The following is a 26935-nucleotide window of genomic DNA, read 5'->3' as shown; positions in this document are numbered from 1 at the left end:
GAGTTCAAGACCAGCTTGGACAACAAAGTGAGACCCCATCTTTACAAAAAAAAAATTAATTAGCCACATGCACTGGTGCGTACCTGTAGTCCCGGTTGCTTGGGAGTCTGAGATGGGAGAATCCCCTGAGCCCAGAAGTTTGAGGTTGCAGTGAGATATGACCACAGCACTGCAGTCCAGCCTGGGTGACAGAGACCCTGTCTCAAAAAACAACAACAACAACAAAAACCAACAAAAAGAGTAATATGTCTTTAACTGATCAGGTATTTGTGTGTCATGCGTGCAAATGGTTACGTAGAAGAGAAGGAATCACAGGATAGATCCAAATGAAAGTACCGTTATATCACCCATAGCATCTACTTCATGGGGCTAGTTTTCTTCACAACGAAAGCTTATCAGAGGAAGTACTACTGAAAATAGAAGAACTAGAGATACATACGTAAGAAATCTTTAAGTAAGAAAAGGGTCTCACCCTTCTGATTCATCTTCCAGGAATAGCTCCTGCTGTCTCATGCAGATCAGGTGGTTGACTCAGTCCTTCTGACTCTGCACACTACTGTTCTAAACCATGGACGTAAACAATTATATTCTTTCACATTCTTCCTTCATTAAAAGTCTGTTTGTAATTTTTAAGTAATTACACACAGAGAAAGAGGGAGATAATTTTAGCTTTGATTCACATATTTAACTTTCTGCTTCTGAATACTGCTCAGGCTTCTTCTCCAGAAATCCCCTTTTAGCTTGAGCTGAACCTATGACATGCCTGCCTAGGAGTGAATGTCACTGTCAAGATACCTTCATCTGGATATGATTGTTTCTCTGCTCCATTCTGAGTGATAATAGGTTACCACAACACTGATAGCATTGAGGAATTCCGGAAGTACTCTTCCTTCAATGTCTTGTCAATTGCAAATTGTCTTGTCAATTATAGCTTTGCATTCCCACAAACATACATGTTGAGATGCTTTCATTATCTTCTCTTTTTTCTTCTGCTCCTTTTCCTGCCCTTAATTATTTCCTTCTTTTCTTGTCTAAGCCTGTCAGAGGCCCCCACAGGCATTAAGAAGTCATCTATCACTAATAGATCTGCTGATGGACACATTAAGCACCTCCCTTCTCTCACCTGGGCTTCATGATGACAGCGGTCATTCGCCAAGGTGCAGCTTTAATCACTGCCTTTGGAAAATTATTCCTCTTTCTAAGTTAATTGCTCCCTGATTACTATAGAAAACAATCTCCTGACCTTGACTTTATTAGTCCTGAATCTTTACTAGCTGAGCTATCCAACCCAAACTGTTTCCATCTGTTTCCTTAAGTACAGTGCAATTGCTCACCAGGAACATAGGAATGAATGAGAATTTCTCATAAGGGATCCCTGTGGAGCTAATGCCTACATTAACAGTCCTAAAGATGTTACTGAAAATGGTCAGTAGGACAATGAAGTTGTGGAGTGCGGCAACAAGAAAGGCATGGGAGTGGAGATCATTTGCTGACTCATGATTAGGCTGCAGTTCTCAGTCTGCTTCAGCCACTGAAAAGAAATAGGTCCTTCTACTATTTCCTCAAAGCAGAGCCAACACTGGGCTATAGCACTTATTGCTGAGAGCTTGGCAATAGTTAGTATCAGGGGAGAAAGAAATGATACAACTTTAAAGTAAAGATCACATATTTTTTTCTAGAGCCCATTGGCCATGTCCTTCCAGAGGTGAAACTATCTCTCTCCATTGTCCCCAGCTTGCTGCCATGTTTCAAGGGTCAATTTTTCTCCCATGTAAACTAAAAATAAATTTGAGCCCCCCAACTGACTGAACAGACTATCTCTTTGCCAAAGGGAGTCCAGTGTAACCTTGAAAACTGAATTCTTGGCTATGACGGGATAGAGGATGAGACATGCTTTGTTATATCCCCTCCCTCACTAACCACAGTTCAACTTTCTTCCCTAAGAACTAAACAGAAACCAGCTCTTTCAAAGACTCCACCACTGACAACCAGCTATGTGGAGCTACCCTTCATTTCTGCTTTAGAAGAGACCACCAACCATGGAATGGTTCTGGCCAATTTATGGAGGAGAATGCACAGTAAGAGTTTTCATGTCCTCCGCTTCACTTTTGATGTCAAAGGGCTGAAAACTCCACCCTCAGATCATGCTAATGCCATCATTTTTTGAACGTGGGATCCAGGAAGGGGCATGAAGCTTAAATGTGAATGTATATGTTTCCCTTTCATAAATATCATGACTTCTCATATAATTTATTGAATATGTATATTTGGCCACCCCAATCAGCATAAATTTTTATTCCCTTTCCCTCCTCCCAAGTATCTGTTTCCAACTCCTGGCTATCAGAAAGACCATGCTACAAGTTATGTGAGAAATAAAGCTCTCCTTTTCAAATTTTTGAACCTCATCACTCCTCGGTTGACATCCATTAATTGCAATCCTCCTTGCCCATGTACTCTCCTCAGGGTACAAAGTCCAACTCTCCACTTAACATGAGACAGAGGAGAGGGATTTTTCTGAACTAGCACAAGGCACAGTCATTCCTGCTCCAGCATTATAGATGGATGGGGCATCCACTTCCCTCTGGGCAAAACCCCTGTCCTATCCCAGCACTCGTTCCACATGCGTGGAGTCGTCTGATTTTCTCCAAAGTCACTAGAGCTAACAATACATGTCTTGATGTCTAGATGGTTCAATCTCAAAAAGTGGGGTATGAGAGTCTAGTAAGAATCTATATTTAGGCTAAACATAGTTCTAATTACATGAGGACTACTCTATAGTCCACAGACACATTTAATTTATATTACTAAACAGACTATATAGCAAAAATTTAATTGATATATTTTATTACTTAACAAATGTAGACATTGTTCATTTACAATGAGTATATACTTTTCTTATATTAATTTCACTTAAAAGGTTCAAATTCGATGTTAAAATTCAAAAATAGTTTGACTATTCAAATGTCAATTTTCTAGTTTCAACCGTTCAAAGAATCCAATTCCAGACAATACGAAGAAATTATTCCCAACTTGAAAATGGTATTTTGTCCCATCTACATATTCTTTAATTAAAAACCAGTCCACATTTGGCCCCTAAAAAATCATCTGGGAGACAGTTTAAAATACAGATTTGTAGGTGCTATCTTAGATCTCCCATCTTAGATTCAGAATCTTTGGTATTCCAGCACTGGGCATCCCCATAATCCCAACACACTGGGAGGCCAGGTGGGAGGATCACTTGAGCCTAGGAGTTTGAGACCAACCTGGACAGCATAATGAGACCCTGTCTCTACAAAAAATTAAAAAATTTAGGGAGGCATGGTGGTGTGCACCTGGGGTCCAAGCTACTCAGGAGGCTGAGGCAAGAGGATGGCTTGAGCCCAGGAAGTTGAGGCTGCAGTAAGCCACGATCATGCTACTGAATTCTAGCCTAGGTGATGGAATGATACCCTGTCTCAAGAAAAAAAGGAAAGGAAAGGAAAGGAAAAGAAACGAAAGGAAAGGAAGGGGAAGGGGAAAGGGAAGGAGAAGGGGAAGGAGAAGGGGAAGGGGAACGGGAAAGGGAAAGGAGAAAAGAGAAAAAAAAGAAAAGGAAAGGAAAAAGGAAAAGAAAAGAAGAGAGAAAGAAGAAAAGGAAGGAAGGAAGGAAGGAAGGGAGGAAGGAAGGAAGGAAGGAAGGAGGGAGGGAGGGAAGGAGGGAAAGGGAGGGAGAGAAAGGGAAAGGAGAAGAGTTAATCCCTTTTAGTTCTAGTCAATAATTGACTGTCATGTTTGTTTGACATCACTCAGTCTGAGGAAGAGGAATTAGAAGAAAGTGAGCACAACTGAAGAACACAGATCAACTGGTGGATTTGGTAGAAGACCATAGAGTATTTCCCTAAGCCAGTGGTCCCCATGATTTTTGGTTACGCACCATCGTAAAAAAAATTGCAGACATACCCCCCAATGTGCCTATATTTTAAAAGAGCATTTAAAAATGCATATGCTACTGTACTACTTTATTCTATACATTGTAAGGCATACACAAAAATGAAAACTTCAGATGGTGAGACTAAGCAAATTAGTAGAGGTTGCACAACTTTGTGAAGGAAATTAAAACAACAAATTGTTTTATATAAATAAATATATATCGTTATAATAGAAAACATTAAAATGTGTTAGAAATAAGTAGAAATAATATTGCCTCAGTTCACAATGGCTAGGGAACCCTGTGACTTGGCTGGAGATATCAGAGAAGCTTAAAGAAGAAAGAACATAGATAACATAAAAAGGACAACACACTCCTTATCCTCTCTATTTCAGGCCAGATCTCCTGTGAGACAGAATTTCCTGTGAGGGAAATGTCTGTGACACTGGAAGGAAACCAATATGTGTTATCAGCTTTGTGGTCTTGGGCAAACAAACACGCAGTTGCTTATACACGCTGATGTTAGGTTTCCAAATTTTTTTTTCCTTTTCTTCTCTTTTTTTTTTTTTTTTTTTTTGAGATACAGTCTCATCTGTCGCCCAGACTAGAGTGCAGTGGCACAATCTCTGCTCACTGCAACCTCCGTCTCCTGGGCTCAAGCAATTCTGCCTCAGCTTCCCGAGTAGCTGGGATTACAGGCGTGTGCCACCACACCTGGCTAATTTTTGTATTTTTCGTAGAGATGGGGTTTCATCACGTTGGCCAGAGTGGTCTTGAACTCCTGACCTCCTCGGCCTCCCAAAGTGCTGAGATTACAAGACTTGAGCCACCGCACCCGGCCTGTACACATACAGGTACTAACACATCAATAACACTCCTAATCAATTAAACCATAAAAGCACAAGTAAAAGAATAATAGGGGTAACAGAACAGTGTTCCAAATTTAGCCCCCTAATTTTACATATAAGAAAATTGATAGTGATTTTGAATTATTTACCCACGGTTGCATAACTAGTAGAAAAGAATTGAGTTTAAAACCCAGTTTTCTGACCTCAAAAGCTATGTATTTTTACGTCACACTCTGTGCTATGAAGACCAAGTAGATAAAAGAGCCACATAGACAATAAGGAGACAATAGAGAGGGTATCACAGAAGGACAACATGCAACCTGAAGAGTGTAAGTGGAAGAAAGGAGAGGTCCATATTGACAGATATTATTTATTAAAAATGGCAAGGGCTCTTCTTTGCAGCAGATGACATAAAAATCTCCTTTCATCTGGTTGCCACTATGTATCCTCTGATAGCCCTTGAGTAGCGAGGTGAATAGCTTTATGTGAACTGTGAGCTCTAGAGTTTCTTCATTCTACTATCTGCCAACTCAGTAAAAACAACTCAAATGCATTACCTTAACATGGAGCTATGTTGAAATATAGTTCTCTGTGAATCTTTTACATTCCTGCAAATCTTGCTAACATAGTGCTATCTGTTTGTCCTCCATACTACCTTTGTAAGAATATTTATATAGTGAAGATCCTTGGAAGGGAGACAAAGTATACAGTAAAGGGCAGGCATACTTACTGGCCATTGTAATTAACTTGGTTCCCTAAACTCAAGACTTCCCCCCAGTTACACAACCCACTTAATGTATAGACATCACCTGGCCCTGTACCCATTGCTCAGTGGGGATTGGGCCATGAAGAACCAGCACAATGTGATACTCAGGCTACTGCTATTGCTATAAGTAATAAACTGACCTTATCTCTGACCCATGAGTCTTGTGTCCTCTGCCCCCATCAGTGAAACTGGCAGACTAACTTGATAGCTTGCAAGTAAGGTAAAATCTCACTACGTTCACAGTTCTTGACAGCAGAAAGGATGATATAAAAGCTAAGACCTGTACTGGGACTAAAGCATATAATGATGAATAACATGTATCCTGCACTGAATGAGGTCAGATTAGAGCAGTAAGTTAGTGGGAGGCTGAGGGATTAGGAGGGCAGGGGATGGAGACAGGTAGTTTTACAGTGCCATTTGTCTTATCAAGAGCTAAAACTGTGCTCTCAGCTGGCATAATCATCAAGTCTCTCATTTTAAATAACTGTGAACCAAGTTTAGTTCAATCATGCAGTGTGCCTATAATGATCAGGTAATTTACATATTGGTAAGTAAATGGCAAAAAGTGATTGCCACAAGAAAAAAATGGATCACAGTTTGTCACTTTCTTTTACCATCATTCAAATATTTTGACTTACAGGTAGAACGCCCTCTCAAAGAGAATTTTACTCCATTGAAAGGTGTGTAATGAGAAAAATAGATTTTTTACAATAGGACAAGATTTTGTGAAGTTCTCAAGTGATGATTGTTGTTATATTTTAAATAAAATGTACCTTGATCTTAACATAAAACGGTGAAGTAAAGATTATTTCTGAAAATTAGCATATAAAAGAAGTTCGAGTGATTAAATATAACTGAAAACTTTTCCTAAAATTATTTCCTCCTCAGAATTTATTCTGAATGTCATGTTAACGAATTTTACATGATTATCTCTTATACTATTTTAGTTGCTAAATACTGAAGAGTGTTCTTTAAAACTTTTAAGAGGAGGGTATTTTTGAGTTCATGACATTTCAGTTTAGTGTTCTTTTATTAAAGATATGGCATACTTTGAAATTACTGTTCTATAACCCTTACCACACATACAATTTTACCATTCTTCCTGACATAAATGTCAAGAGCAGGGATGTCCTTTTCATCATACCGAATTTTCTAGTATATAATAATCAGCCTTCATAATTTGTGAATAATAACTTGTTGCATAATGACATTGAACTAGTTTATTATGTCCTTTTGTGACTTGTCCAGTGATTCTGTATTTCACTGGGATTGTCTGATTCATTGGCAACTCTGTGAGGAGTCTCTATAATATACCACGTGGGAGGAAGAGTATAAAATCCCTTCACCACTCAATGTGTTGAAAAGGTTGTGAAATATTTCAAAGATATGAACAAATATGTATTCCATGTGTAAAATTTTTAGGTAAATAAATGAAAGCCAAAATGCTATAAAATTATACTTCCTTGAGTATTGTATTGAGGTGTTTGGTTTCCATAACAGAATAATATTTTCTTTCATAAGACAAATATTGCTAACTTTTGAAGAGAATTTGACAAAAAGAATAAAATCTTCTGAAACTTTAACCATCGATTTAAGGAAATTTTTTCCCTTCTTTTCAGTCTTGCTTTTCTGGGCATCAGCTGCCACTCATTTAAAAACAATGTAGGAAGGAAGTAGAGGTTAGTTGCTCGCCTAAGAATTTAGGATATTTATGATGTTTGAAGTAATTTGTAGTTTAAAATATGCTTTAGGTGTTAAAGTTTAATGAGTGCTTTTCTGCCATCTATCCAGCTGTGGCTTTTGTCTTTATGACAGTGAAGTATTTTTACTCAGTCTAAATCCTGAACAGAAGAATGAAATTCTGTTCTGCTTTGCATTAGTGAGAACTGCTATTTGGGAACATGTTAATCACCCAACATAAAGTATTGCTTAAAACATAATTTTGAATAAGAAAAATAGCCCTTTATTAGGCACATAAAGACATTGCGGGCATATTTTGGTATTTAATGTGAGTGTACCAGGTGACTGATAATACATTACTACTCATTTTGTAGAAGTTTTATTACATAAAATGTAGGCTCTCACGTGTAGTATCACGTAAGAGGCAATAATAATGAAAATATTCTCACAAAATAGCAAAAGCTCTCTGTTGCTAAATATATGTATTAAGATTTAATAAAGCATGAGGGAAACAGAGCCCCAAACCCATAAGTACTCATCTTTGTTCTGCCAAGTAATTCAAATGACCCCAAAGAAGGTTTTGGTTCTTTGGTGGAAACTTCCACCATAAACTGAGAAAAACTGATGTTTACTCCAAGTGCCTGAAATTAGATTAAAATGTATCCTCTACATTTTTCTGTTGCCCACACTAATTGAAGCCAATTTGAGAAGACTTTCCTCTAGCCCTTTCTGAAGCAACAAGAATGAGAACTGAAACCTGTTTGTTAGGACCAGACCTACAAGGCAGCCTGCCGATTTCAGAAGAGCATATAACCCTACCATGTCCTCTTCAACGCATCCAACATCCAGACCACCAGGAAGCCTAAACTGCTTCCAGAAGCAATTGAAAAAAGCTGTGAGTGCTGAGAAGTGACTTAAATAAATGAGCATAGCCATAGGAGTCACCTAATTAAAGGACACTTAGACACCAGGTCTCTACTTTGAGGCCTGGCAAACAAATGAGCTTTCCCTGACGCATTTCTGGCTTTGCTCAATCAGTCTCAATTGATGGTAGAACTTTCCACCAGAGAACCTGAATGTGTTAGGACCATCATAAATTTATTAGGCTTTTCACTTTAGGGTATTAAGGGAGAAAACTAAAAAATGATATGGAATTTAAAAAGTATGAAGAAAGTAAATTATATTTTATGCAAGACTTTATTTTTAATGAAAAAGAATTTCTGACTCACAGGTATAAAATAACTATCTGTTGACTATATTAGAATAAAAACATACTGGTGAATACTTTATAACTTTTTATTGTATTTCTTACATGTGATATAATTTCATGTCATCTACATTTATTTTACAGCTCTTAGTTTCTTTAAACTATCTTAGGACTTTAGCCCTATATGTCTTAGGCATCATAATATTCTACTGGATTTAGGTATCACTACCCATTTCAGTGTGATTCTTTGCACTCTGGAAAAAGTTAGGCTGGAGATAATGCAATACCCCACCCCTGCCCCCCCCCATCTACAGTTTCAGTATCAAGAGTTTCAGCTACCAGAAGTCAACTGAGATCCAAAAATATCAAATGGAAAATTCCAGAAATAAATAATGTATAAGTTTTAAATTGCCAGCAGTTCTGAGTAGCGACATGAAATCTCAGTGTCCTGCTCCATCCCACCTGCGACGTGAATCATCACTTTTCCTAGCATATCCATGCTGTCAATGCCACCTGCCCCTTAGTCACTTAGTAGCTTTCTTGGCTATCAGATTAACTGACGTAGTATGCAGTGCTTGTGTTCAAGTAACCCTTATTTTACTTAATAATGCCTCCAAAAATAAGGGTAATGATACTGGCAATTAGGGTATGCCAAAAAGAATTCATAAAGTAATTCCTTAAAGTAAAATGATGAAAGTTCTCTACTTAATAGGAAAATTTAAAATATATATATATATGGAGGTTGCTAAGATTTATGGTAAGAATTAATCTTCTATCCATGAAATTGTGAACAGCATATTTTTATAATTGTTTTATTTTACTGTTACTGTTATTCATATTTTATTCTGCCCAATTTATAAATTAACTTTATCATAAGTATGTACATATAGGAGAAAACATGATGTATATAGGATTTGGTATTCCCTGTAGTTAAAGGCATCCACTATCTTGGAATATATCCCCTATGAAGGGGGGACCCCTGTATCAATAGTTTAAGACTCCAATCCTAACATATATATCAACATATCTCAAGAAAAAAATGGAAGGAAAAATTTAAAAATGGTAACAAGGACTGTTCCAGTACAATAGTGTACAAGAAGCAAGGGTTAGCACTCGCTGTGGTTTGAATGCGGCCCCCTGAAATTCAGGTTTTGCCAATCTGATAGTTTTAAGGGGTGGGGCCTTTAAGAGGTGATTAAGCCATAAGGGCTCCTCCCTTATTAATGGAATTAAGGTTCTTATACAAGAAACTTCACACATGTCAGGATATAGCAAAAATGTCCTCACCAGATGTCAGCACATTAATCTTGGACTTCCTAGACTCTTTAACTGTGAGAAATAAGTTTTTATTCTTTATGAATTACCTAGTCTCAGCTACTCTGTTGTAGCAGCACAAACCAACTAAGACAGCCTGTGTCTAGATATTTGTATCAATAAATCTTTATTGACTGTATAATATGTTAGAAACTGTTCCAGTAGATGGAGTTATAGCACTGAACAAAACAGACAAGTTCTCCATAACTGTAGCTCTCACGTTCTAATGGGGAAATGAATAATAAATAAAAAACGATTTAATGTAATACCAGGTGGTGTTAAGATGCAGGGAGATAGATGGATTGGGGTAAAAGGATGAAGACTGATGTGTCCTGAGTGTGTGAGGACTACTGTCAACAGTGTGGCCAGGGAAGCCTTCTCTGAGGCGGTAGCATTGTATTAAAGAATTAAAGAAAATGAGGAAGCAAGATGTAAATATCTATAGGGAAGGTTTATGCAGCTGAGAGAATAACAAGTGTTTTTAACCAGCAATATGCTTATGTTCAGTGTCAAAAGGAAGACTAGATGAAGTTAATAGTAAAAAGTATAAAACACTAGCAAAGAGCCAGGTCATGTAGAATCTTTTAACTCATACTAGGAACATTAAATGTTATTCTAAAACAAATGGAAAAACATTATAGGGCTATGAGCAGAAGAGTGATTTGTTTTATTTTTATAATTTTATTGAAGTACAACTGACATACTGCAAATTGCGAATGTTTAAAGTATACAATATGATACATTTTAACATACGTATAAGCCTGTGAAATCATTACTGCAATCAATATAATGAGCATAGTCTTCCCCTAGAAACTTTCCTCCATTCCCTGTACAATTCCTCTACCCTTCCCCTCCCCACTGCCTTTATCCCCAGGCAATTATTGATCTACTTTCTATCATTGTAGACTAGTTTGAGTGTTCTGAATTTGACCATCCTACCCTAGAATTGGAACATTACAAAAAGCATGCACTTTTTTGGTCTAGCTTTCTTACTCAGCATGATTATTTCAAGAATCATCAATGCTATTTTGTGTATCAGCAGTTCATTCATTTTTGTTGATGAATAAGGCGTCATTGTGTAGAAATGTCACAGGTATTTAGTTTTTGCCCCAGTGTTTTGCTGTTATAAAGAAGGTTACTGGGCTAATTTGTGTACAAGTCTGTCTGCACATATGCTCTAATTTTTACTGGATAAATACCTAAGAATAGAATGAATGAATCATATGGTAGATATACCTTTAACTTTTTAGAAGTTGCAAAACTATTTTCCAAAGTATCTGTCTCTTTATACATTCTCACCAACAGTATGTGAGGATTCCTATTTCTTCCTATCTTGCCAACACTTTAATGGTCGGGTCTTTTTGTTTCTTTCCTTGTTTGTTCTACTTTTAGCCATTTCACTGGGTATATAGTGGTATCTCACTGTGGATTTAATTTTCATTTTCCTCCTAGCTAATGATGTTGAACATCTTTGCATGTGCTTATTAGACATCCATATGTCTTCTTGGTGAAGAGTTTGTTCAAAGATTTGTACATCTTTAAATTGAGTTGTTTATTTTCTTATTATTGAGCTTTAAAATTTCGTTGTATATTCTAGACAAAATTTCTTGATCTGATATGTGATTTGCATACATTTTTGCTCAGTGTTTTAGTACTTTTACTAGTGTCATTTGAAGATCAAGTCTTTATTTTGATAAAGGCCATTTGCTTATTATTGTTTTCTTTTATGAATTATTCTTTTTGTATTTCACCTAACAAATCTCTGCCCAACACAAGGTTACGAAGATTTCTTCTGTTTTCTTTTAGAAGTTGTATAGTTTTAGATTTTACATTTATAGCAATCATTCATTATGAGTTAATTCGTGAATAGAAAATGAAGGCTAGATTGAAGTTTTTGGGATTTTTTTTCCTTAAAAATAGTAACAATTTCCAGTGCTTTTTATTCTTTCATATAGATCCAGATTTCCATCTCGTATTATTTTCCTTCTACTTGGAAGATTTTCATATAAGACTCCATCTCTCGAGAGAGAGAGAGAGAGAGAGGGAGAGAGAGATTTGGAGAGAGAGAGAGATGGAGTCTTGCTCTGTTATCCGGGCTAGAGTGCAATGATGCAATCTTGGCTCACTGCAACCTCTGCATCCCGGGTTCAAGAGATTCTCCTACCTCAAGCTATTCAGCCTCCAGAGTAGCTGGGATTACAGGCATCTGCCACCATGCCCGAATAATTTTTGTATTTTTAATAGAAACAGGGCTTCCTCATGTTGGCCAGGCTGGTCTCAAACTCCTGACCTCAGGTGATCCACACGCCTCGGCCTCCCAAATTGCTGGGATTACAGGCAGCAGCCACCGTGCCTGGCTTCTTTAACATTTCTTATAGTGTAAGTCTGCTGGGGTGAATTCTTTCAGCTATTGTATGTCTGAATATGCCTTTATTTTGCTTAATATTTAAAATATATTTTTTACTGGGTAAAAGTATAGCTGAAAGATTTTTTTTCTTTTATTACTGTAAAAGTGTTGCTCCACTGTTTTCTAGGTTGCATTATTTCCAATGGAAGTCTGCTGACAATATTAGTTTTGCTCCTCTGTATATAATGTATCTTTTGTCCTCTGGATGTTTAAATATATTCTCTTTATTAGTAGGTTGAGACAATTTAATTATGATATGCCTTGGTATATTTTCTTCATGTTTTTGTGCTTAGAGTTAATTGACTGTCTTGTATCAATGTATTTATAATTATCATCAAATTTGAAAAATAATTTTCTTTACCTCCTCTCTGTTCTTCACTAAGGATTCCAATTACATATGTAATTGGCTGCTTAGAGTTATCCTCCAGTTTACCAATGTTCTTTTTTCCATCTTTTTTCTGTCTGTGTTTCACTTTAAGTGTTTTTTACTATGTCTTCAAGTTCACTGATTATTTTCCCTGAACATCTAATCTTACTGTTGCTACCATTCAGTACATTTTTTACCTTATGTATTGTAGATTTCATCTTTAGAAGTTTGGTGAGGCTCTTTTTATCTCCTTCATATCTCTAGTTTTATATATTAATATTATATGATTAATAACTAATCATATATTAATTCTATCATCTGTGTCATTTATAATAAGTTTCGAATGATTGATTTTCCTTCTCAGTATAGGTCATAGGACATATTTCCTGTTTCTTTGCATACCTAGTGATTATTTATTTGATACCAAACAATGTGAATTTTACCTAGTTGGATATTAGATATTTTTATATTCCTAAAACTGTTGTTGAGCTTTGTCCTGGGATTTTGCTGTTAGTTGAAAACAGTTTAATCCTTTCAGGTCTTGCTTTTAGTATTTGTTAGGTCATATCAGGGTAGCATTTTTTCATGGGTCATTTTACTCCATTACTAGGAAAAACTTAATACTTCAGCCAATTCCTTGTGAATTATAAGATTACCCATTCAGGTGATTAATAGCAGACACTATTCCTGGTTTTGTGTGATATCTAGGCACTGTGTCTACTAATCCTTTTGAGTGATTCCTTTAGGTAGTTTCTTCACATATATGTGATGATTAATACTCAGCTAAATATTTGAAGATCCCCTGCAGATCTCTGGAGCTCCCTCACTGAGCCATACTGTCCTCTGTGGTACTAAGCTCTGTGACATCTAGCCTCCTAGGTTTTGTCACACTCTCAAAATTATCTTCTCAGCTGAGGGAACCTGCTAATCACTGCCTGGGTTTTCCCTCACTATGCCATGCCCTGGAAACTTTCTCCAGGCAGCAAGATGGGATAATTGTAGGCCTCACTTTATTTGTCTATCATCTGTCAGAATCAATGTCCTTTGTTGTACACTGTCTTGAAAGCCATTGTTCCTTATATTTTGTTGGTTTTTTCAGCTGTTCCATATGGGAAGATAAATCTGGCCTGTGTTGCTGTATTGTTGTCAACAATAGATGTCATTTCCAATTAATGCTGACTACGCAATGTTGCAGTTGCTAATGCTCATAAGGCTTTCTGTTTTTCAGTGGCCTGAATTACTTTTAAAAAATGATTCCAGCTACTATGAAGAGAATGAATTGGATATGTAGAGGGATGTGCTTGGTCATAGGGGGCTTTACTTTACTCTTTTTTACTGAAAATAATGTTTATCAGAGTTATGAATTAAGAAATGTTTATCCTATTGTTTATCCTTAAGTCATTTAACTGGAAGAGATCATTCCACAAATGAGTATACATAGAGAAGATAATAAATCTAAGAGCTAATCTCTGGGGTACTGTAAGTTTTAGAAATCTGAAAAAGGAGAATAATTTAGCAAAGAAGACTATTACAATGGTTAGTGAAAATAGGGGATGGCCTTGGGAGAGGGAGAAGCAATAACACATAATTGACTTTTATTGATCTGTGATGCTAAGAACTCACCGAACCACAATTAGTAGAACAAATTCATTTGTTCTTTGAAATGAATTTTTGTATGTTTTGTATGTGGAAGAAAAAATAAACAGGCTTTTAAAAGACCTGAGAAGACCTTTAGCTTACTCTTCAGGCTGATCGTCAACATAGAGGCAACTTACAACAATCAAAAAATAAAAACAAAAAAAGCAAATCTTGAGTAAAAGGTAGAATTGTATTTCCAGAGTTACCACACAATTACACTCATATGTCTGCTTTTCAACAAAACAATCAGAATGCATAAAAATAAATGAAAAAGTACAACTCATTCTAAAGAAAAAACAAACCATAAGAAACTGTTTCTGAGAAAATCTTGATGGTAGATCTGACAGACAAAGACTTTAAAAGAGCTGTCTTAAAGATGCTCAAGGAGTTAAAGGGAGAAATGGAAAAAGTCAAGAAAACAATGTACAAACAAAATAGAAATAGCAATATGGAGCTAAGCAATCTGACACAACACCAAAAATGGATTCTGTAGATGAAAAGTACAAGAACTAAAACAAACAAACAAAAAATTACTAGAGAGATTCAAAGGCAGTTTTGAGCAAACAGAAGAAAGAATCAGCAAACTTGAAGATAAGACCATGAAAATTATCGAGTCTGAAAAACAGAAAGAAAATATTGAAGAAAAGTAAACAGAGACTAAGGGATAACTAGGACACTATCAAGAAAAAGAGCACAGAGAAAACTGGAAAAAATAATGGCCCAAAATTCCCAAATTTAATGAAAGGCATTAATATAAAGATCTAAGATGTTAAATGAACTCTAAGTAGAATGAACTCACAGCAACTAATAACTGAGTCACATTATAATCAAACTTTCTAAAGACAAAGACAAAGAGAGAATTTTAAAGACAATCAGACAGAACCAATTTCTCACATGTAAGGAATCCTCAATAAGGTTATCAGCAGATTTCTCATCAGAAATTTTGGTGGCCCAAATGCCAAAATGTCTGAGAGAAGACACAAAGTACTAATATCAGATGAAAGAGGGGACATCAGTGCATATCTTATAGATGTCAAAAAGTTAATAAAGGAATATTATAAACAACTCTATGCCCACCCACAAACTTGTAACCTTGATGGAATGGATCAATTTCTTTAAAGAAAAAAATCTATCAAAATTTACTTAAGAAGAAATAAAAAAAAATTGAGTAGGCATATCTATTAAATAAGTGGAGTCAATAGTTAATAACTTTCTAAGACATTACACAAAAAATCTAGGCTTATATCTATTAGATAAAGTAAATAAATAATAAATAATCTTCCAAGACAGAAAGCACCAGAAGCAGATGAGTGAACTGGTGCAATGTACATTTAACGAAGAAATTATACGAATTCTGTACAATCTCTTCCAGGAGATAGAAGTAGAGAGTACACTTCCTAACTCATTTCATGAGGCCAGCATTACCCTAAAACCAAAATCAGACAAAGGCATTGAAGCAAAAAAAGAAAACTACAAACCAGGAACATAGATGGAGGAACCTTCAACAAAATATAAGCAGATTGAATCCAATAATGTATGCAAAGAATTATATGTCTTGACCAGTGGGATTTATCCCAGGTATGCAAGGCTGATTAAACATTCAAAAAATTAATTGATATAATCCACAACAGGTTAAAAAATATAAATTGTATGATCATATCAATAGATACAGAAGAAAATTGGCAAAATCTAATAGCCATTCATGATAAAAATTCCCAGAAAACTAGGAATAGAAGAAAACTTCCTCAGTGGGATAAAACTAACCTCATACTTAATGGTGAGAAATTCAGAGCTTTCTTGCTAAGATTAGGAACAAGGCAAGGATGTCACTCTCACCATTGGTTTTCAGCATTATACTGAAAGCCCTAGCTAATGCAATAAGACAAAAAAAGGAAAAAAAATATGTAATCAGGAAGCAAGAAATAAAGCTGTCTTTATTCATAAAACATGATTGTCTATGTAGAAAATCTGAAAGGATCAACAAAACCAAAAAGGCTGGAGCTAAGAAGTGATTATTGTGAGGTTTTAGGATACAAGGTTAATATATATAAGTCAATTATTTTCCTATATACCAATAATTAACAAGTTAAATTTGAAGTTGAAACCACAACACCTTTTATATTAGCACCCAAAATAATAAAAGACTTAGGTGTAAATATAACAAAAGTAAGGGGGGAATCAATATTAAAAAAAACCCCAAAACTCTGAAAAGATATCAAAGAGGAACTAAATAGAGAGATAGTCCATGTTCATTATGAGAAAATATTGTTAAGATGTTAGTTTTTCCCTGATTGATCTATAGCTTAAATATACTCCAATCACCATCCCGGAAAGTTATTTTTTGGATATCAACAAACTGATTCTAAGAATATTCAACAAAATATTGATTCAGAGCACTAACACTACCTGACATTGGGGCTTCCTATTACAGCTACAGCAATCAAGACAGTAATAAAAAAAGGGGGTGATAAAAATAGTGGCACAGCCTGGGCAACATGGTGAAACCCAATCTCCACAAAAAATACAAAAACGTTAACTGGGTGTGGTGGCATGTGCCTGCAGTCCCAGCTACAGTGTGGTATTGTGAAAATGTAGACAAATAGATCAATGAAACAGAACAGACAGCCCAGAAGTAGATCCACATAAATACAGGCTGCAGATATTTGACAAAGGAGCAAAGGGAATAAAATGGAATAAAAGTAGTCTTTTCTCGCTTGTAATCCCAGAACTTTGGGAGGCCCAGGAGGGAGGATCACTTGAACCCAGGAGTTTTAAGAGTAGCCTGGATAACATGGTGAAGCCTTATCTCTATATAAAAGTAAAAAAATAAAAATAGCTGGGCATGGTGGCATGCACCTGTAGTCTCAGATACTTGGGAAGTTGAAGTGGGAGGATCACTTAAGTCAAGGAGGTTGAGGTTGCGATGAGCCATGATTGTGCCACTGCACTCCAGCCTGGGCAACAGAGTGAGACCCTCCCTCAAAGAAAAAAAAAAAAAAGAAAGAAAACACCTTTTCAACAAATGGTTCAAGCATCACTGTAAATCTTCATGGCAAAAAAAAAAAAAAAATGAATTTAGACAGAAACCCTACACCTCTCAAGAAAATTTGCTCAAAATGCATCAAAGACCTAAATGTAAAACACAAAACCATAAAATTATTTTTTACAGGATAATTGCAGCCACTATTTTTATAGGATAAAATGGAAGAAAATATAAATGACCTTGGGTTTGGTTGTGACTTTCTAGATACAATACCAAAAGCCTGATTCATGAAAGATGAAAACACAAACTGGACTTCATTAAAATTTAAAACTTCTCTGCAAAAGACACTGTCAAGATAATGAAAAGACAGGCCACAACCTGGGAGAAAATACTTGCAAGATAAATAACTAGTAAAGGACTGTGACCCAAAATGCACAAAGAACTCTTAAAACTCAACAATAAGAAAATGAACAAATTCACAAAAAATGGGCCAAAGATATGAACAGATGGCAAATAAGCATATGAAGAGACGTTTGACATTTCATATCGTTAAGAAATTGCAAATTAAAACGACAATCCCACTACACATCTAATAGAATGACCAGACCCAAAACACTAATGACACCAAATGTAGCAGAATGTGGAGTAACAGGAATGCTCATTTATTGCTAGTGGGAATGCAAAATGGCACCATCAATTTAGAAGATAGTTTGTGAGTTTCTTACTAAACTAAACATACTCTTATACAGTCCAGTAATTGTGCTTCTTTGGATTCACCCAAATGAGTTGAAAATGTATGCCCTCACAAAAACCTACACATGAATGTGTATAGCAGCTTTGTTCATAATTGCCAAAGCTTTAAGAACAACAAGATGCCTTTCAGTAGGTGAATAAATAAATAAATGTAGCACATCCAGACAATGGACTATTAAGTACCTAAAAAAAGATCTGGTGAGCCGTGACAAGACATGTAGAACACTTAAATGCATATTACTAAGTGAAAGAAGTCAATCTGAAAAGACTACATCCTTTATTATTTCAATTATATGACATTCTGGAAAAGACAAAACTATGAATACAGTAAAAGAATCAGTGGTTGCCAGAGGCTGGGGAGAGAGGGATGAATAGGCAGAGCACAGAAGATTTTTAGGAAAGTGAAACTATTAACATATAATACTACAATGATGGATACCTGTTATACATTTGTCAAAGTCCATGGAATATACAACACCACAAGTGAACTCCAGAGACTTTGGGTGATAATGATGTGTCAGCGTACATTCATGAATTGTAACAAATGGGACAGGATTTTGATAGTGGGGAGGCTGTATATATGTAGGGATGGGGGATATAAGAGAAATCTGTATACCTAAGACTGTTCTAAAAAAGACTAAAAAGAAAAAATGGTAAAGATAAGTAGTAGCTTATATTTATCATCAATTTATTACAACTTTGCATTATTAGAAAATGATTGGAAATCATAAGATGTCATCCTAAACATAGTTTAGTAAAAATTAACAAAAACGGACACTAACTGTATGTTAGACTAAAAACTTTTACATAAAATATCTCATTTAACAATTTCAAAGCAGGTATCTAATGACACACAGGCAGAGGAAGGTTAAGTAAGTTTTCCAAGATTGCAGAACTAATTGACAAATAATAGATCCAACACTACAGCTGCGGACTTTCTGACTTGAGATTCTGTGCCCTGACATGCTGTTCTATACTGACTTATAAGCATAGACTATGAAAAGCTACAGAATTTATTTTTAAATTAATTTTAAAGCACTTATTGAATGGAAAATGTATAATTCATTATCACTTGAATTCATTACTTTCTATATTACCATACTGTTTTGTTCATATTTTCTTTTTATGTCATTATTATTATTATTACTTTTTTTTTTTTTTTTGGAGACAGTGTCTCACCCTGTCGCCCAAGCTGGAGTGCAGTGGCACAATCACAGCTCACTTCAGCCTCCACCTCCTGGGCTCAAGCAAACCTCCCACCTTAGCCTCCTGAGTAGCTAGGACTACAGGCACATGCCACCACACACAGTTAACTTTTTCATATTTTTTGTGGAGATGGGGTTTCGCCATGTTGCCCGGGCTGTGCCACTATTTTTATCACCCGTTTTTATAATTCTTGAAATCTGAACTTCTCACTGAAATAAACTGTAATGTTATGCCACTCTAGAACACTTAAGATTTTCTAGAGACCTTATAAATTAATGTATATTATTAACCTAAAATATTTATTCTTATGTAACAATTAACAAGAAGATTGCTAATTTGCCTATTTGGAATAACAACAAATAAAATCTTTCTAGATTTGTAATAGTTTGTGGAACTAGAGTTGCTGTTCAACAACCAACTCAAACTTTGACAGTTCTGTGTGCTTTTTGATTGTTAGGTGACCCTCTTTTGCAGATGGCTGCCTCCCAACCCTGCCAGCTGCCCGCAGGTGATTTTTGCACTGGCCCCTGAAGCACCAGTAGTGGGTGTGGAGTTACTATAGTATAAATGAGTCAAAACCACTACAATAACAAACACCACAGTATGTCCTCTGTACTCCTCGGCAAAAGGAGCATATCAATAATAATTTAACAGTATTAATTCTCTATACCTGTTTATAAGTTGAGCTTCTGCTTGTGTTTTCATAGGAATAATGAATTTGTCGGGTTTGCGGGATGCCTAATTTTAACTTAACTGTAATTCTGTCTAGCATCAACATCTAAGAATGTCAATATTTTCATCTGGAAAGTCATGAAATAACCCTTGCATATACTCAAGAAACAATTTGCAAGTTACTCGGTACAAATAAACATAATATTGTGCATTTTGTATTCTGAAACTTATTTTTAAAATTAGGACTAAATCCGAATTATCATACACATTGAATACTTGTTTTGTTGTTGTTTGTTTTTTTTTTACATAAATTGAATTACATTTACCAGATTTAAGATGCCTCCTGGAACATGTTGCCAAGTACAGAACCATCATAAAAGTTCCATTTTGTTCTTCCATTAGGAGTTTCAGAAAGCTAGTTATATAAGTATATGGATTTTCCCGGTAATAAACAATAATTTACTTACACTGCTTTATATTGGACCACCAATATTTTGATGACAGCACATATATCCATCTTCTTGCATTATCTTGATGAAAATTCTGTACTTTACGTTTTTTATGTTTGTCAAAGATTTTAGAAAGTTAGTTGCTTCCTGGATTGTATTATTATATCTAGATATCTAGGAAGTGTTGATTTTAATTCATCCCGTAGAGCGGTGTTTGAAAATTCGTTACATGTTTTAAAAATCTGCTTGTGGTCAAAGGCCTTAATGCCTTTATATTTTTGAGATTGAAGCAGAGCATTTTCAGCAGATATGCTAGCCTTATTTATTTTATTTTATCCCTAGTGAGTATTTCTATTACGAGAAATTCAGATGTCTTGAATAGTCATTAGTTCATAATTTTTTATTATAGTATGTACATATATTGGATCTCAGTAATTTCCACTGAGATTAAAATTCAGCTCCTTCAGATTTTTGCATCTGGGTGGTAGAAATCATAGAAACACTTTATAAACCCAAAGAAGCACAAATATACAAAAGAAAATACCTTTGCCTGGGGAGAGTCAACTAATACAGACTCAGTATAGCTTACAATACTAGAAGTTCAGGTAACACTTTGAGAGCATGTCAGGCCACTGTTCTTGCAACCTCTTTTAAAAATTTCAGCTCATCTAGTGGCATGTGCTTGTAGTCCCAGCTGATAGCTACTCAGGAGGCTGAGGCAGAAGAATGGTGTGAACCCAGGAGGCGGAGCTTGCAGTGAGCTGAGATAGTGCCACTGCACTCCAGCCTGGGTGACAGAGCGAGATTCCGTCTCAAAATAAAATAAAATAAAATTTCAGTTTATCATCCTAGGTCAAGGTATGACTGCCTCTGATTAATCCAATACTGCTGTCAAACATTCATAAATAGCACCGTATGGAAGAGTTGATAATATTGTATGTTAAATCTGGATTATAATATACTATGACCAAAATCCATTCCATGGTGTTTTATCTTTGTGGCTTCTAAATTAGACAATTAAAAAAACAGATATGACTTTTTTCAAGAAAAATAAAATCAAATAAATTATTTGTGAATAAAGCAGTGTGTAGGCTGAGTGCAGTGGCTCATGCCTATAATCCCAGCACTTTGTGAGGCTGAGGCAGGAAAATTATTTGAGATCAGGAGTTCAAGACCAGCCTGGGCAACACAGTGAAACCTTGCCTCCACAAAAAACAAAAAGGTTTTTTAAAAAGTTAGCCAGGCAAGGTGACATGTGCCTGTAGTCCTAGCTACTTGTGAGGCTAAGGTGGGAGGATCACTTCAACCTGGAGGTGGTGACTGCAGTGAACCATGCACTGCACTCAGCCTGGGTGACAGAGCAAGACCCTGTCTTAGAAAAAAAAAAAGAAAAAAAGAAAAAAGAAAAAGAAAAAGAAAATAGCATGTGAATTGTCATATGCTTCCTGCCTACTATTCTCAAGAATAACTATGCTAATATGTCTCTGAAACCAACATATAGAATTATAGTCCTACTTAATTTATGAGACATCTGTGATGTTCCAGGCAGGTATTGTGTTAAAGAGAATAAATGTAATTGAAATATAGGCTCTTCCATTGAGAAATAGTTTACTAAGTAATGGTGGTAGAATAATACATATAAACTTACCCCAAGCTGATTTCATTAGCAGTAATAGCTATTTATGGACAATGAGTAGCCAGGATTTCTATTTAAAAGAAGTTTGAGTGCAGTAAGATAGATAGAATTGGAGCTAGAGTATTTGCATAGCAATTTGCATAGCACACACAGCGTTTTTAACTTCATTGCATATATATTTGGAATGGTCTCTATGTGTGTAATGGAGAATTGGGTTCTTGGATGTTGAATGGTTAAATATTCCCTTTCCAAGCCACTTCTTGTAACTCTTGCTCTTTACAGAAATATGTGCCAGAAATCCTACTGAACCCTGTATGTATAATATTTCTAAATATTAAAAACCCAGTGAAAGAATAACATGAGACACTGAAATATAAATCAACTGGCCCAAGATTTCATAGACTGTGGGTGGTGAACTGATTTATAATTTCAACTATGTACAATCTTACTGCAAATTTTTTGTTATGCTTATTTGTTATTATAAGCTTATGTGTTGCTCTTTGATGTCTTCATTTCCTCCCACCTGTTTACAATAGACACATATTTTCATTATATATTGCCAACTTATGAAGACTTTTCTAGAAGTGACCAAGGTTCACTGAACCTTTGGTTGTATCATCCAGGTGAAAGTCTGAGGCAGACATCCTGTTCCACACTGCCGTTATTCCTACTGGGGTCTCACACCTCTCTCACTATCCATAGGTGAGATCTAAGGGGGTGGTTTTAATTTTATTAATAAATATTTTATAGCATATTTCTGAAACTAATTTTTTTACATTTAGAAGAAATGCCTTCAGAACTTCTGTTTCTAACAGCTATGCCTTTAATGTAATGGCATACAGGCTGTATATAGGTAAGATGTAAAGCTCACATAAAATACAAGATTAGTTATGCTACCATTTGTTTAGCACATTATGTTCCATGCTAACCACTTAATCCCATTTACTTACTTAATTCTTACAGCAACGTTGAGAGGACTGTATTATTATCAGGATTCTACAGATGCATAAACAGAAGTTATGAGTGAATAAGTAACTTGCCTGGGGTTGTACCACAAGTGGTATAGATGGGATTTGGACCCAGGCATTTTGGCAAATTTTTTATTTATTAGTAAAATACTATATGAAATAATAATTCTCCAGTGACATTCCTATTTATTTCCTCTAGGATCTAAGAGAGCGGATATGTAAAAAGATTAAATTTGATGTTTCTTTAGGCCCTTAAGTGGCGACTTATTTTCCTACCTTCTACTATTTGTCCAATAATTAATCCAATAATAATGGACAAGAATTCTAAAATTCTTATCTAGGGTGCAAGTTAAATTTGATTTTTTATTTTTAAAATTAGCTTAATAAGGGAATACTCTAAATAATGAAAAGAGGCAGAAAATGATAAAAGGAAAGGAGATGAGTCGAAGCTGCTGTCGAAATAATAGGATTCGTAATTTAGAAACAATTCAGCTGTGTTGATTTTTTATGATGCATGAAATTCGCATTCATGCAAACTAAGGTTGCTTTTCCGGCTCTTAGAAGAGCTCCATTAAATGTTGTCTTAAGACTTGTGACTCCAGACTTCCTGGTAGGCCAATATTATTATATAACAAGGGATTGTCAGAAATGGACCAACCATAAGTGAGTGACACTGAGGGCAAAACCTGAAACACAGGCAATATCAGCTTTCCTGGCACTTTGTTCTGATCCATATTTAAGTCCTTGTGTCTATTTGTTCAACCAGGAAATTCTCATATGTATCCTCAGCTGTTTTATAGAACCAGAATGTATACATCCAAAGATTAAAATTTCATCTCATTTATTTACATATTACTGACATAAGGGAGGAATAACAAAGAGTTGAATAATAGAGTGAGAAGCAAGAAGAGAATTCAGGTAAGAGACTGGAACAAAAAGGCTTGAAGTAACGACCTCACAAGTGAGTGAAGCACTTCTACATGAAGGATGAATTACCACCCTTTATGGGAATCATAAATTTGCCTAAACATTTATTTTGTTTGAATCACAAAGCATCTAGTATTTTTAAATTTTATGCCTCCAGGTAACAGATGTATTGTCTAGATAGGCACCGACACACAACTTTTAGTTTTTCATAAGAAAGCCGTTGCACATATGCACACACTTGTGTGTGTGACCCATGAAAGTTTTAGAAGTTTTAAATCCGATTCCAGAATTTAGTAAAAAACCTAGCTTGCAAATTCCCTGACAGTCTTAAAAAAAAAAATATGGCCATTAAAGTGCTTTTAATAGCATGGAGGATGAAAAATACTAATGAAAACATTCCACCATGCAGCGGATTTTACATGGTCGGTCTATAATGTGTGGTCTGTTTTACAAATATGTCTCCAATCTTAAACCCACAGAAGGAAACAATATACCTCTTATGCAGAAAGTGGTTTGAAACCTACTTGATAGATTTTTAAGTCACCGCAGAGTCTGATTGATAAAATACAGTTATACCTCCAGAGTAACTTTCTAAGATATTAATGTGACAAAAATAGCAAAAATTAATAATAGAGTGGGCGGAGCAAGATGGCCGAATAGGAGCAGCTCCAGTCTCCAACTCCCAGCGCCAGCGACACAGAAGACCGGTGATTTCTGCATTTTCAACTGAGGTACTGGGTTCATCTCACTGGGGAGTGCCGGAAGATCGGAGCTGGTCAGCTGCTGCAGCCCGACCAGCGAGAGCTGAAGCAGGGCGAGGCATTGCCTCACCTGGGAAGCGCAAGGGGGAAGGGAGTCCCTTTTCCTAGCCAGGGGAACTGAGACACACAACACCTGGAAAATCGGGTAACTCCCACCCCAATACTGCGCTTTAGGAAACAGGCACACCAGGAGATCATATCCCACACCTGGCCGGGAGGGTCCCACACCCACGGAGCCTCCCTCGTTGCTAGCGCAGCAGTCTGTGATCTACCGGCAAGGCAGCAGCGAGGCTGGGGGAGGGGCGCCCGCCATTGCTGAGGCTTAAGTAGGTAAACAAAGCTGCTGGGAAGCTCGAACTGGGTGGAGCTCACAGCAGCTCAAGGAAACCTGCCTGTCTCTGTAGACTCCACCTCTGGGGACAGGGCACAGTAAACTAAGACACACAGACACCTCTGCACAGACGCAAACGACTCTGTCTGACAGCTTTGAAGAGAGCAGTGGATCTCCCAACACGGAGGTTGAGATCTGAGAAGGGACAGACTCCCTGCTCAAGTGGGTCCCTGACCCCTGAGTAGCCTAACTGGGAGACATCCCCCACTAGGGGCAGTCTGACACCCCACACCTCACAGGGAGGAGTACACCCCTGAGAGGAAGCTTCCAAAGCAAGAATCAGACAGGTACACTCGCTGTTCAGAAATATTCTATCTTCTGCAGCCTCTGCTGCTGATACCCAGGCAAACAGGGTCTGGAGTGGACCTCAAGCAATCTCCAACAGACCTACAGCTGAGGGTCCTGACTGTTAGAAGGAAAACTATCAAACAGGAAGGACACCTACACCAAAACCCCATCAGTACATCACCATCATCAAAGACCAGAGGCAGATAAAACCACAAAGATGGGGAAAAAGCAGGGCAGAAAAGCTGGAAATTCAAAAAATAAGAGCGCATCTCCCCCGGCAAAGGAGCGCAGCTCATCGCCAGCAATGGATCAAAGCTGGATGGAGAATGACTTTGACGAGATGAGAGAAGAAGGCTTCAGTCCATCAAATTTCTCAGAGCTAAAGGAGGAGTTACGTACCCAGCGCAAAGAAACTAAAAATCTTGAAAAAAAAGTGGAAGAATTGATGGCTAGAGTAATTAATGCAGAGAAGGTCCTAAACGAAATGAAAGAGATGAAAACCATGACACGAGAAATACGTGACAAATGCACAAGCTTCAGTAACCGACTCGATCAACTGGAAGAAAGAGTATCAGCGATTGAGGATCAAATGAATGAAATGAAGCGAGAAGAGAAACCAAAAGAAAAAAGAAGAAAAAGAAACGAACAAAGCCTGCAAGAAGTATGGGATTATGTAAAAAGACCAAATCTACGTCTGATTGGGGTGCCTGAAAGTGAGGGGGAAAATGGAACCAAGTTGGAAAACACTCTTCAGGATATCATCCAGGAGAACTTCCCCAACCTAGTAGGGCAGGCCAACATTCAAATCCAGGAAATACAGAGAACGCCACAAAGATACTCCTCGAGAAGAGCAACTCCAAGACACATAATTGCCAGATTCACCAAAGTTGAAATGAAGGAAAAAATCTTAAGGGCAGCCAGAGAGAAAGGTCGGGTTACCCACAAAGGGAAGCCCATCAGACTAACAGCAGATCTCTCAGCAGAAACTCTACAAGCCAGAAGAGAGTGGGGGCCAATATTCAACATTCTTAAAGAAAAGAATTTTAAACCCAGAATTTCATATCCAGCCAAACTAAGTTTCATAAGTGAAGGAGAAATAAAATCCTTTACAGATAAGCAAATGCTTAGAGATTTTGTCACCACTAGGCCTGCCTTACAAGAGATCCTGAAGGAAGCACTAAACATGGAAAGGAACAACCGGTGCCAGCCATTGCAAAAACATGCCAAAATGTAAAGACCATTGAGGCTAGGAAGAAACTGCATCAACTAATGAGCAAAATAACCAGTTAATATCATAATGGCAGGATCAAGTTCACACATAACAATCTTAACCTTAAATGTAAATGGACTAAATGCTCCAATTAAAAGACACAGACTGGCAAACTGGATAAAGAGTCAAGACCCATCAGTCTGCTGTATTCAGGAGACCCATCTCACACGCAGAGACATACATAGGCTCAAAATAAAGGGATGGAGGAAGATTTACCAAGCAAATGGAGAACAAAAAAAAGCAGGGGTTGCAATACTAGTCTCTGATAAAACAGACTTTAAACCATCAAAGATCAAAAGAGACAAAGAAGGCCATTACATAATGGTAAAGGGATCAATTCAACAGGAAGAGCTAACTATCCTAAATATATATGCACCCAATACAGGAGCACCCAGATTCATAAAGCAAGTCCTTAGAGACTTACAAAGAGACTTAGACTCCCATAAAATAATAATGGGAGACTTCAACACTCCACTGTCAACATTAGACAGATCAAC

General features: G+C 36.6%; 2 protein-coding genes across 33 annotated transcripts in view; one reads left to right on the top strand and one right to left on the bottom strand.

Moving 5' to 3' along the window:
• Positions 1 to 26935, top strand: part of MARCHF1 (membrane associated ring-CH-type finger 1) — an 830557-nt gene that overhangs the window by 622329 nt on the left and 181293 nt on the right. The gene's annotated exons all lie outside the window — the stretch shown is intronic.
• LOC123573455 (putative uncharacterized protein CCDC28A-AS1) overlaps positions 1 to 26935 on the bottom strand; it is a 59566-nt gene that overhangs the window by 1826 nt on the left and 30805 nt on the right. For all 3 annotated transcript variants that reach the window (XM_074040726.1, XM_074040727.1, XM_065545661.1), the window contains exon 4: positions 84 to 197. In XM_074040726.1, coding sequence (XP_073896827.1) covers positions 84 to 197 — 114 coding nt within the window. The remainder of the gene's footprint in view (positions 1 to 83; positions 198 to 26935) is intronic.

The sequence above is a fragment of the Macaca fascicularis genome, chromosome 5 (assembly GCF_037993035.2).
Source record: "Macaca fascicularis isolate 582-1 chromosome 5, T2T-MFA8v1.1".
Taxonomy (NCBI): Eukaryota; Metazoa; Chordata; class Mammalia; order Primates; family Cercopithecidae; genus Macaca; species Macaca fascicularis.
Note: the sequence above shows the minus strand (reverse complement) of the source record. Positions and strands in the feature narration are given on the sequence as shown.